General features: G+C 41.9%; 2 protein-coding genes across 2 annotated transcripts; one reads left to right on the plus strand and one right to left on the minus strand.

Moving 5' to 3' along the window:
• Positions 1-457: 457 nt before the first annotated feature.
• LOC104542018 (gelsolin-like) lies at positions 458-3,099 on the plus strand (the record flags this gene model as incomplete). The annotated part of the gene is made up of 5 exons (XM_010186193.1): positions 458-632; positions 904-1,028; positions 1,583-1,660; positions 2,077-2,137; positions 2,609-3,099. Coding segments are annotated over 5 exons (609 nt in total), but the record flags the coding sequence as incomplete, so codon positions are not given.
• A 1,350-nt stretch (positions 3,100-4,449) lies between these two features.
• On the minus strand, positions 4,450-11,133 carry STOM (stomatin; the record flags this gene model as incomplete). Its single annotated transcript, XM_010186194.1, has 6 exons — positions 4,450-4,688; positions 5,804-5,938; positions 6,198-6,401; positions 9,119-9,201; positions 10,076-10,148; positions 11,030-11,133. Coding segments are annotated over 6 exons (794 nt in total), but the record flags the coding sequence as incomplete, so codon positions are not given.
• Between the last annotated feature and the right edge of the window lie 1,945 nt (positions 11,134-13,078).

Raw genomic sequence — 13,078 nt, forward strand, 5'->3', positions numbered from 1 at the left:
CGTGGTCCTCCACTCAGGAGCTCTTCCCCTCAGTAACTTCCTAAGTCTCCAGCTTCGAGATGGCACATCCTTCTTGTCAGAGAGGAAGTGACGTTACTGAGTGATCAGCCTCAGCAGCAGGGATGCTGCTCTACAACGCTCTCCCTAGCACATTCTTAAATCTCCTGTCACAACCATAAAGACTCATAAAGTGTCAGATCCAAGCATTCTTGCCACAGGTCATATGCATCTGTAAATAACACACAGGAACACACATTTATTTACTCTTTTCATCTGATTAAGTCTAAGTCATCACCTGGATGCAGGCAAATATACAATGTATCTTACAACCCTGCATGTTTGCATGGAATATTTAGTTTGCAGTTATTCAACAATAGGTACTGATTTTTATTTGGAAATAATGAGCTCTGTGCAGAGGACGATTACATCTGACAAGTGCAATGTTCTTTCTTTTCAGCTGGATCCTGCTGCCAGTCAGCTGAACTCCAATGATGCCTTTGTCCTGAAAACTCCCTCTGCTGCATACCTTTGGGTCGGCCAAGGAGCCAGCGATGCTGAGAAATCAGGGGCACAAGAGCTGCTGAAGATCCTCGGAGCTCGCCCAGTGCAGGTTTCTGAGGGCAGAGAGCCAGGTGAGGGAGGCACAAGGAGTCTGAGATAATTTCTGTGTAGCTGCACATTCTCAGCAGTTTTTTTATGGATGTTCTCTTTTGTTTCTCAGAAGAAGGAAATGTGGACGCAGGCATGGAGGGACTTCTCTAAAGTATTTTCATTCTATTTAACAGCACACTCATGCTTGTAGGCCTTTGGAACTTTCTGGCATACGAGAGTGCATCATGTCCTACCCAAACCACACTGTTTCCATGTGTAGCTGAAGTATCAGTGTCTCTTTCTCTTTTTCAGATAATTTCTGGGCAGCTTTGGGTGGAAAAGCTGCTTACCGTACCTCTCCCCGGCTAAAGGACAAGAAGATGGATGCTCACCCCCCTCGTCTTTTTGCATGCTCCAACAAGAGTGGACGCTTCACTGTGAGTATCTAAGACGACAGTCAATTCCAAATCTGCCTGACAAAGCCTGGAGAAACTCAGTCCCCAGCTGCTCCAAGCCAGGCACAGGCAGTTACACCTTGTCTTCCTCTGCAGTGTTGCCTCCAGAAGGAAAGCGTCAGCACTGTTTTTCTGCAGAGACAGCAGCTAGTTCAGTTGTGCTGTTGTGCCAGCACAGCACCTTTCTGAAGCATCAGACTGGTCCTCCCCAGTTAACAGCCAGCATTTACACCCCTCAGATTTTAACTTGTGAATCTTTCAAGTAAAAAGAGGCAGCATTACAAGTCTTAGGCGTGACTGAAAGACAGTTGCTATAGACAACGGTTACAGTCTGTTGCTACAGACCCATTTTGTGTTCTGTGGTCTAAGAGCATTTCTGTGACAGAGCCCAAGTTGCACAAATACCATGCCAATGTCTGGCGTAATGCATCTCACCAACAAGAGGTGGAACTAGGACCTGAGTGAGCTGCATTTCTCCTGTGAAGGTAAAAGGGTGCTTGAAGTACATGCTCATCTGTTAACCTAATGTTTTCCAGATTGAAGAAGTTCCTGGAGATCTGACTCAGGAAGATCTTGCTACAGACGATGTTATGCTCCTTGACACATGGGATCAGGTATGGCATGTCTGCCTAGTGAAGACCGGAGCAAAGAACAGGCACAAATTGGCTCTAGGTTGGGACCCAAATTACAAGCGCTCTCAAGAGTGGTTGTATTAGAGCATCCTTTCATCTTCAGGCCTGAGAAGAAATGAGATTAATTTTCTCTGTTTATATAAAAATGTTCAAATGACTGTTAGTTTTTCCTGATGTTAAGCTACTGTACAATTTGTTAATGTATTTAGAATTTATGCAGATAAAACACAGTCGAAAAGCTTCTTGTTACCTACCAATATCTTTAGTCATGTACTTGGGCCGTCCTGGCACACCAGCACGAGTGTGTTCTTGTTCACTGAGACTTTGTCCAAGTTATCCTTTCTTTCATGAAGAGATCAATTGTTGAATTAATTCATATGGGCTTTCTTTATGTGTAGGTCTTTGTATGGATTGGAAAAGAGGCCCAAGAGGAAGAGAAGACTGAGGCTTTGAAATCTGGTAATGTCCCCTTTTCCTCTCTGAACTAACTGGTTTTTATTTTCCCCACTATCTGATCCCAAGGCTGGCAATTTAATATACTGAGAAACATCCCTTAATCACAACATAAAATTCAGTGTTGTGATCAAAGAGATCACACCTCTCAAGAAAGGAGGATCCCTAAGCTCAGCATGAAGAGATGCAGCATGCAGCCATGCTATGCTCAGCCCCGGGCAGTGAACACCATCCTTGTGAGGGGCAGTGGGTGCTGTCTGCTGCTGTGATACAGCATTTGATAATCCTGATGTCTACAAACAAGGGCCAGTCTTCTAACAGGGATAGACAAAACCAGTGTGAAAACTTGTGGGTGTTTTTCTTTCATCTGTTTGTTTTTAAATTAAGAATCTGAAATCTCTAGCATCCATTTAGATACATTTTAAGCTGTTGCTTCGTGTGACTTGTACTCTATGAGCTTTCCTTGTGTGTTTGCAGCCAAGCGGTACATTGAAACCGACCCGGCCAGCCGAGATAAGCGCACTCCAGTCACAGTCGTTAAGCAAGGGTTTGAGCCACCCACCTTCTCCGGCTGGTTCCTGGGCTGGGATGATGACTACTGGTCCGTGGATCCTCTACAGCGAGCAATGGCAGATGTGGATGTCTAAGAAACGAGGTTTTCCTTTTTTTTAAAAAAAAATGGAGCAAGTTTAGTGCCTTCAATGCCTTCAAGAGCTACTTCCTCCTGCAGGATGCATGTTAACAAGGCAATGATGTTAATAGCCAATTAGCTGTGCAATAATTACCGAAAACAGTCATGACCAGTCATTGACCCTACTTTTTGCTTTGATTATATTTAATACAATAAAGCTTGTACGGAATACATGAAGAAAAATGGTGGCGTTTGTTACTAAGAAGGAAACATTAAATAGAACCTGTAGTTTCCACACTTGAAAATGCTTGAAGCAAATACACCTTAGAAAACAAAACCTTTCTGTGCCATCTTTTGCACATGTACTTTTTACTAACTGGTTACAGAAATTATTTTGGGATTGTTCTGCTTTCCCTTTGCCAGAATTATTGACATTTAAGACCCTGATAAAGACCCTGATAAATTAACAGTATTCCACTCTTTCAGAAAGTCGCTCATTAGTAAACAGCATGTTCATTTATTCAGGCTCAGTGCAAAAACTATGCTCCTGGTGTCAACAAGAACTCCAGGGGGGGGCATCTGCAGCAGCACCAGTGGAAGCTACAGACTCATGCATCTTCCCCAAGGATGAACCTCAAGCTGAGCAGTTGCTCCATTTCCCTCTTAAAGTGCATGAGCACAGTAATGCTAATTATTATGTCTTTGTTAATTGTATTTCTCCCACCAAAAAGTCAAGCTCAGCTTACATGAACCGAAGTACTGACAAACGCGTGCAGATGAGTATATTGCTTTTACGATGCACAACAAATACAGGTATGCTCAGCAGCAGCATCAACAGGTATGTCGCTAATTCCTTAAACAGATACATCAACAGCACAGCATCTTCTGTTAACCACCACCAGCCCCTGCTAATTACAGAGCTCTTACTTCCTAGAGAAGCAGGCTTTAGAACGCAGGAATCAGTACTTTGGCTTCTTTAAATCACTGTTAAGAGCGACAGATAAGGGCACCCAATAACTTTTCAGTGCTTTAAAGCAGCATAGATCTTTATAGGCACGTGACCCTAACAGAACAGCCCATCAGTGACGCCAAGCACATTGCATCCATAACTACAGCGTGGTTGTGCCATTTCTGCATGACAGAACAGAGACGGAAAGTTCCCCTTCATTGGATAAAAACTGCTGCTCATGAAGAGGGATGGTTTTAGGGGGTATGAGCCAGATTGTCTGAAGTTCCTTGTACAGCATCCTCACTCCTCTGTCACCTTCCCGTCCTTTCCCTATGCAAAGGAACCAATCTACACAGCAGCAGTGGGATGACCAGCACATACAGCTACGCTCCAAGAGGAATGCAGTTCAGGCTGCTCCTGTTCCCTTGCAGGGCTACATCCTTTGTTAAAAAGGAATATTTCTCCTTCCAAATGTTGGACCATCTCATCTTCACCACAACTGGTTTGAGATAAAATTTGAAAATGGGAGGTTATCAATTAGAGGTGTCCCATCCGGGACAGCATGGATACATGCTTATTTAAGACACCTGCTTGTACTCCTTTTGAGAGGTTTTCAATTTCAAGTAATTTTCATTGTCCATATTTGCAAATATTACATATACATTTTATAAGACACTTTATATATAAGAAGAAGTTCTTTAGCATATCAGCTTTAACAGCACCATAAGCTACAATACACAAACATTCGCTGTAGCAAAAACACCCACCCCAAACTCTCCTCCCTAGCGATTTGGACCTATGATGCCCTGCAGCATATTTATGGGCAATGGGAAGACGATGGTGGAGTTCTTTTCCGCAGCAATGGTGGTCAGGGTCTGCAAATAACGAAGCTGAAGAGCAGCAGGGGACTCGGTGATAACCATGGATGCCTCTTTCAGGGCCCTGGATGCATTCATTTCTCCCTCAGCTGCAATCACCTGGGGAAGCAAAATGAAGGAAATTGAATTCATTCTGGCACAGTAATAAGCCAGGAAGCTGTAGGATGACTTCAGGCTTCAGTGATAAACCAATGACACTGCTCATCACCTCCTCTTAACATGTTCTCTCACCCGTTCTGCCTTTTCTCCCGCTCAGAGGTGAGCGGCTCCTGCTGCTTCCAGGGCTCCGGGTGCCCATATTCCTCCCATGCAGTACCAGGATGCCAGATCACAAAAGCTGGCATCGTATCTTGAAAATGCAATGGGTGTATTTGTTCTCTTTTCAAAAAGAACTTCTGTGCTCCTTTCAGCACTGCCTCTCAAAACAAGAAGGCACTCCCCATGCAGATATCGAAGTGTTTTACTTAAAGCTGTATTTTTTTTGTCTCTACAAGGGCTTGACAGGTAAATGGCATGTTTCTTACTGGAAAAATACCTTTTTATTCCCTCTGTAATTATAAGCTCATTAGGGACATTTTTGGTCACACATTTCTTTACAAAGTAAATTTTCAAGACAGGATTAATGAACCACCAGAGGAGACAAATTGCAGGGCCTAGAACACTAAGGGAGAATGCCAGTCTGCCTAGCCCTAGCAAAGGACAGCTCTAACTGCTCTGGATTTCCATTCCAAACGTGAATATTTAGCATCACCTTCTCCCACCTCAGAAGGGAGTAAGATGTCATGACCAAACTGATCACTGCTCAGCTTAAGGGTGACATAACTAAGTACTACAGCTGTTTTATTTCTCATAGGATGTCACAAACAGAAAACAAAGGGATTGCCTAAAATCAGGGCTAGTCAGGAAAAAGCTGGAAGTAAGTTTGGCCTGTGATTCCCTGCAGGCTCCAGCCAATAACCTCAAAATTGTTTTGTTTGTAATTTGTTCTCAGAGTGTGATAAAAAAATGAGGTCCATTTTTGAGGAAAATCTCACCTGTACGAACCACAATGAAACAGAGCAAGCACTAAGACACAAATCCGCAAAAATCCTCCCCTGCAATCCTATTTGCTACAGCACAACTGGCTGAGAATCTTCATCCTCTATATCGCCACATTAAATTATTCATGAAGAAGAATTAAATCAATCAATCCAATATTATATTGATGTAATTACCTTAGCTCTCGCCTCCCGGGCAGCTTCTGCTTCTGCAGCCATGGCTCTCTGCAGCTGGATGGGTAATTTCACATCCTTGATCTCCACGCGTTCCACCTTAATGCCCCAGTCATCTGTTGCCTCATCGAGTGTGGCCTGTATGAGGCAGGACAATTAAGTTCAGCCATTTACCTGGCTGCAAACAAATATTCAAATCTGAAGAATGACCAATAAGCCAAATGAATTATCTTACAATTCTTGGACTGTAAGGGCTTTAATATTTATACTGTGATTTGATAATTATAAAAGCGTAACAGCTGTAAACTAACAAACCCTCCCCCGAGTTTTCCCAGTTATCCATGGGATTGCTGCTTATCTGAGCGTTCGATGGACTGCTTGGGTAGAGTGCTCCTACCTGCATGCTGTGTGCAATTTCTTCACGATCAGAGAGAATCTGAGAAAGGTTTTTGGTCCCCAGAACATTCCTCAAAGTCGTCTGTGCTAGAAGACGTGTGGCTGAGTCCGCGTTTGTGATGTTGGCTACAGCAAGGGTGGCATTCTGGACTCTGTAATAAACCACCCCGTCGACATTGACCGTCACAGAGTCCTTGGTCAAGATCTAAAAAGCAATGAGGAAAGCTTATAATAATTAAGCATACCTATTGATTAGAACAATAATTACATACTTGTTTTACTACACAAACTGATAGTTTTTCCAGGGTAAAACAACTGTCTTGAAAACAAAAGGTCTTATACATGTATGCTGCATGTGAACATCTATGTACAGACACACAAACCTTCCAGTGTACCTCTGTGAAGCCATGGCTAAATATGGGATTAGAACACTTTTCACTGAAAAAAAACACATTCCATTTGCTTTGCCATAATGTTATTTCTAATGCACTTCTTCAAATTCAGAGAGATCTGCAATTCATACAAGTGACAGGAAAAAAAAAATCAAATAATTTACAATGAAATACATCTGCTCTTTCACCTGGGAAACTTTAATCTGTTTTTCTGAAAGTAGCAACCTATCATAACCAGGTCAGTCCATCCTGCTGTATTCCAGTAAGACTTATGACAAAGCATGTGAGAGAGCAGACTGAGCTCACAGGAACGCAGGAGGTACGCATGGTGAAGGACCGAGGTCACAGAAAAGGCTCCAGGAACATCAGCACTCAAAAGTTGTTCAGTTTAAATGCAGAGATAGTAATGTGGGGACCACTGCATTCAAAATAGATTAAAGCACTCTAGTTAAGAGCACACACTGGAAACATTTGTAAGAGGCTCATCTGATGTTTCTGTACAGAGAAAAAAGGCTGATAATGAGTATCACTGCAAATACAGGACACATTAGATTTCCCCTTGCATTTAAATTCAGTCTCAAGACACTTGATTTGGCCAGAGGTTAGGGTTAGGTGTGTCAGCTCATAAAACAAGGGCAAAAGCAGCGAGGGAAGTGGGAGTGCGTTTCAGCTGCACTTTCCAAGAAACACCACAAATGAGGGTTCCCTGTCCTGCAGGTGTGGCTGTAGCTGCAGGCAGCTCCCCATTACTGCTGGGGCTGTAACGCAGGAATGGGGACACCAGAGCCTAGCGCACCACCGGCTGCAGAAGTTACTTTGCAAACCTGCAGAAACTTTGTTTAAAAATGACATCTGTGTACAAAGGAGCTTAGAGAAACAGAGAGCCAGGCCTACAAGACATTTTGGAAAAGACTGGAAGGTTTCTCTGAAATACATCTACTTACAACATTGGTTTTGCCTGTCCCAGCAGCCTGATGTATTTCAGCTGCATAGGTGTCAGCCTCACTTAAACATCTAATTAGAAATATCTCTGTTATTATCTAGCAGTTCAGTGTCCTTCTTGGGGGTACTTCTGATTGAAATGTCACTTTGGGCTACTAAATGAGTACATGGTGATTTCTAGACAAGTTGCAGAGGAATTCCAATTTGTGAACATCCTCAGAGCTAACATACAGTAAACTGCTTGAATTTAAGCAAAAGATGTACTTGCAAAGATAAAGACATATTCTTGAAGGTTTAGAAGAGAGTGCACCAGAAAGAAGCATTAATATTAATTATATTTTAAATTTAAGTTAAAAAGAGACTGAAATATGCCACATGGCCATGAGAAAAAGTGTCCTAATTCCATGTTAAACAGTTACTATTATGTTATTTCATGAGAGTGTGACATGTGCCTTACTTAACCTTCAAGACTCACCTGCTCTGTCCTTCCCCAAACTACTATTTTAGCAGGCTTTTTGTAGCAGCACAAAATAAACAAATCATGAGCAGCATGCACAGAAATCATCTTGTCCAAATAAAAACATATTTCTGCTTTTACCTTCCAAACACAAACCTAAATCCATAAGCATAATTTAATCAAGGCAAGAGAACAACTGCAGAACTGATAGCTTCACTAATGGCACATCAGCAGCTGCAAGCACTCTTTGCCTGCCAGTGATTAGGTTTCTACCAATTACCCTTTAGCATGCACCATGACAGCTGCCATTTGTCTACATCCACAACTAATGATGAGCAATAAACCGACCAGCAAATACGACAGGAAACAGATGCACCAGACAGGCTGCATCAAGCATCTTTGTCATGCAAAATACACCAGATACATGAGGGATACAGATATCAACACACAATTGTTCACCAACTTATTTTTAGAGGCCTAGTTGGTTTTTATCCTTTTGTTATCCACTGAGTTGGTATTGTCTGCTAAAAAATTAAGACGTCCAAGGAAAACTAGACTTGAAATAAACGTAATTCTATTCTTTAGGACCTTCAAACTGAAGGACATCAGATGAAATTAGGTGCAGGTCACCTTCACAATATTCCTGTGCATGGCAGGACACAGAGCCCCATGTACAGACCCCACATAAGGGAGTGCACCATTCCCCTCAGTTGCTATTAATACTTATATATTAATATATTAATTTGATGCATGTAACAATTTCATCCCATTATTTTAGCTAGGTTATACCTCTAGACAAATTGGCATAGGGAAGATCACTGCTGCTTCTGGAAATCTTCCCGATTTCACAGAAACCATTAGTGAACATTGCATGAAGCCCAGCACCCTTCAGGCCAAGTCTCTCCCATTCTCGCTCGTAGGCAGTATTAAGTTATCTCATTTGGTCCTCGGGGGACAGCATCATTTGTTTTCATTCAGCTATCTTCTCTTATTGAATGATATTACTACAGGATATATGTATTCTTCACAATACCTGCACGCTACCCAATGCTCAGAGGGGAAAAGGAAAAAGAAAGTGAAAAAAAAAATCTACAAACACTTTAGGAGATACAACAAGAAGTGCAGACTCACCTCTTGGGGAGGAATGTCAAAAGAGATGGTCCTCATATCAACTTTGATGAAGCTGTCTGTGCAGGGTAGGACAAAAAACAAACCTGTACCAAAAAATACATTCAAGAAGATGGGAAAATGTGTCATTAAAATAGACAAAAAGTGCTACTGAAATAAGCTTAAATCAACCACTGTAGCTGCACAGTCCTATTTATAATGAGCTCAGCAGCACGTTCGTTAGTGGCTTTCAAACCTGGGTAAGATTTTTTTAAAAGAATGCTGAGAAACTTCCAATTTATTCACGTCTAACTTGTTTAGAGATCTTTAACATCTGGGAATAAAAAAATCCAGAACTGTTAACAGCTATTTTTGATAATTTGTCCCACAGTTCCTTGTGGGGCCCGATGCTGTCAAGCAGAAACCATCACTCTCCTTTTGGTCTGCTGGATCACTGTAACTCCTCCACTTTACAGCAAAGTGGGAACATTGCAAAACCCGGGTGAAAATGGAGGAAGAAGCCATTGCCCTTTTCTGTCACTTTGAGCAGCAGAAGCAACAGCTGAAAATAACATACAGATCTCATCAGAATTTCTAATATACACAGGAAACTTTGCAAAAGTATCAAATCATTTAATTGCTTCTATTTCTTTTGAAGAACACGGAGGCTTTCAGACCACTTGGGTTTTAACTGGTATACTACAGTTCTTTTTCAAAACGGCACATTTGATGCCATTACTCCTCCCTTTACATCCCGTGCTTTTGATTCTACCTGACAACCATGCACTATCTAAGGAGATCCGGGTAAGGCTCACAGATAGTTTACTCTCTTCTCCATATAAGGGAACATATCCTCTTACTGGAAGTCACAAAATTCTTGAGAAATCCATTCGCTAGTCTGACGCAATGCCTCTGGAAAGCTATTTTTTTTGCCGATGGCAATAATTAGAACAAATATTAATAATGCCCTCCAGGACATACCTGGTCCCTTTGCTCCCCCTTTTAAGATGCGTCCAAGTCTGAATATGATGGCTCGCTCGTATTCCTTTATAATCTGTAATAAAAAGTTGGATGTCATGCAAGGGTTCCCAGAAGCCACGTGACAGACTCCAATCTATGGACACACTGGTCTAAGACAGCCTTGAGTCTCAAATGTAATGTACACTGCATTTCATTTCTATACTGGCTGCTTCAGAGAATTTTAGCCTAACTTTATTGTCAAAAAGCAAACAGCAAAAAGGAGGACCATTTTCCACAAGAAATATTCTTCAGACTGCAGCAGCATCGATCAACAGCAGAAGCAAGAGTACGTCATTCGGGCAGGACCAAGCGCTACGGTGGCCCTCAAGAATATCCTGGCAACAACCAACCAAAGTGCAGTGGATGTGACACAGCAGAGATTTCTTCACTCTAATTCTGCTGCGGTGCATTAGCCAAAACAAAGCTTATTTCCTCTGCTCTGGAAACTTAAAACATTGAGCTCAAAGAGAGAACAAATGACACATTTTCTAACAATCTGTCACAACCAACCACATAGTATACATACATACTGACATATTTATATTTACATACTTCTTATTTACACGCACATATACAGAGAGAGCTTCTTAAAGAAAAAAGGCTCAGTCCTCCAAGAGTAATTAGGTGTTCTTGCAATGACTCTGATCTTCCAAACTAGCTTATATCCTAATAACAACTGGGTAGACATAGTGAAGACGCCAATGCAAAAATTGTTTTGACTAAATACCGTAATAGCACATTTCTTTTTGGTTTGAAGATTAATGCACTGAAATGTTGGGGTCTGCTATAGTTCAAGAAAGAAAAGAGTTAAGATTAATTTGTGTTTAAAAAAAATAAAGAGAGAACAATAATAACCACTAGGGAATATCTGCATTGGTCAAAGTTTTAATCCAATTTAGCAGTGAGCAATTTTACCTTTATGCACATCCAGATTGACACAGGAAATGTAATAATAGTGAAAAACATTGAAATGATGACCAGGATCCATCCACACAAACCAAGGCCAGTATCAGAGTCATCTGCAAGAACAGAGCAGAAAAGTTCAGATTTTTAAAACCAAGAATGCCTGTTAAAGAGACTGCCTGTAATGGGATATTTATGTTGAATATTCCTTGAGATAAGCCACTGTTAGCACTACTCCTCTGGGCAAACTCATTAGGTTTAGATCAGAAGTCAATTAAAAGCCAAATTCTGCTTTCATTGCAGAAGGCAGTGCAGGGCAGAACGCAGGCCAAGGAACATTTATGCAGAACTAAACGTGCAACATTTAAGACTCTTCCTTCAGTTCTATCACTCGTGATATTCCTGCTCTTTTATTATCGAGACGTTAAAAACTCACACCTGGAACTGAATCAGAGGAATCTTTTTTGTGGACAGGCTGGACTAGATTACATACCTCTTAAAGAAATAAAACGACAGGGAGAAAAAATACTAAAGAAAAAATTAAATGAATCAGCCTTCGATCCCTTTAAGGCTGACGGGAACAGTTACCATTACTTTAGCAAGAAATTATCACTTGGATCATCAAAGAGTATTAACAATTTATAATAAACGCTTAGTGCTGATGGCTGAGATGGAAGGGGAAGCTCTCATGCCTGCCTGAGGTGTGGTGCACACTCGACCTGCGTTTTATCTTCTTCTGCACAGATGATGCAGTCTGAACCAGCACATCACTGCCAAATAACCAAAACGTGCCAGATGAGAGGAAGGGACCTCCCCACAACCCTGCCAATAACCCACCACACTGAAAATCAAATGTACATGGGAGAGCAACTGGGCTGAACACACGGAAAGCAACGCTAGAGAGAGATCACCACCTCAACACTGCTCGGCCAAATCCAGGATAATCTGAGAATGACTGAAGGGTATCAACTCCATGACGGCTATTCAACCGTTGGCTAAGGAGCAAACAATCAGGAATAATAAGGAATGCTATTTTCAATGAGAACTAAGTGTCTTTTCAGATGCTTCTCAAAGCTAAAATAGGCAGAATTATTACATCTAATAACCAAAATTATGTTTAATGCCATCTACTCTGTAGATACTTTATTATGGAAAATAGTTAGTAGCCAGTTTAGCCTCCAAAACAGCCCGTCACACAGGAAACACAGAAACACGTATGGCAAAAGGCTTGCCAAGTCCCCAACCAGGTTATCACTGGAATGCCCACTGCGGCGTATTAATAACTGCCACAGAGTGAAACGTCGATCCTTGCTGAGGACACAAGAACTAGCATGTGCCATCAGGCACACGGCCCAAATACATCTACAGTTATTTATACAACAACTCAGGTTACCCAGCCAAAGCCTTCGTAGATAAAGTGGTCTTATAAATACATTTCCTTCTCCAGTTGCAAATGACCGAAACATGAAATAAACCATGACTTTTCTGCAGGCTGTCTCTGAACTACGCAGGTGACAGCAGCGGATAGGTGTGTTATTTTACTGCACCATCTCCAAAGCTTCCTGACTCGGGTTACCCTCACGCCCACTAACTCAAAGGCCAATCATCACTATAATAGCAATACCAAGATGTAAAAATTAACCACAGATTCATTGCTCAACTTGAGGAAGTGTAATTGACTCTTCCCACTTCCTCTGGTCACACCTAGTTAACGTTTTCTCAAGTGAAAGCAGCGGTGGTGTAACGATCACTCCCCAAATTCTTTTCATTCTCATTTACTGGAGCAGTGCCTCGGGGATGACTTCTGTTGCCTCTGTTCTTAATTATTTGTTTAGTTTTCCCCGTAGTGACGCTGGTTTTCGTATGGGAAACGAAACACGCCTCCTCCTCCCCCCCAAAAAACCAAAACCAACCACTAAACCAACCAAAAAAAGCCCCAAGTTTCGCAACTAGGGTCAACAGTCAGCGATGCTCTTCCACCTCCCTGCGCCCCATTTCCGAAAGGACGCGAAACAGCGGTGAACGGCAGCACCGCGGGGCAGCCCCACTGCCCGGGCTCCG

This window comes from Mesitornis unicolor, unplaced genomic scaffold (genome assembly GCF_000695765.1).
Source record: "Mesitornis unicolor isolate BGI_N332 unplaced genomic scaffold, ASM69576v1 Scaffold49866, whole genome shotgun sequence".
NCBI lineage: Eukaryota > Metazoa > Chordata > Aves > Mesitornithiformes > Mesitornithidae > Mesitornis > Mesitornis unicolor.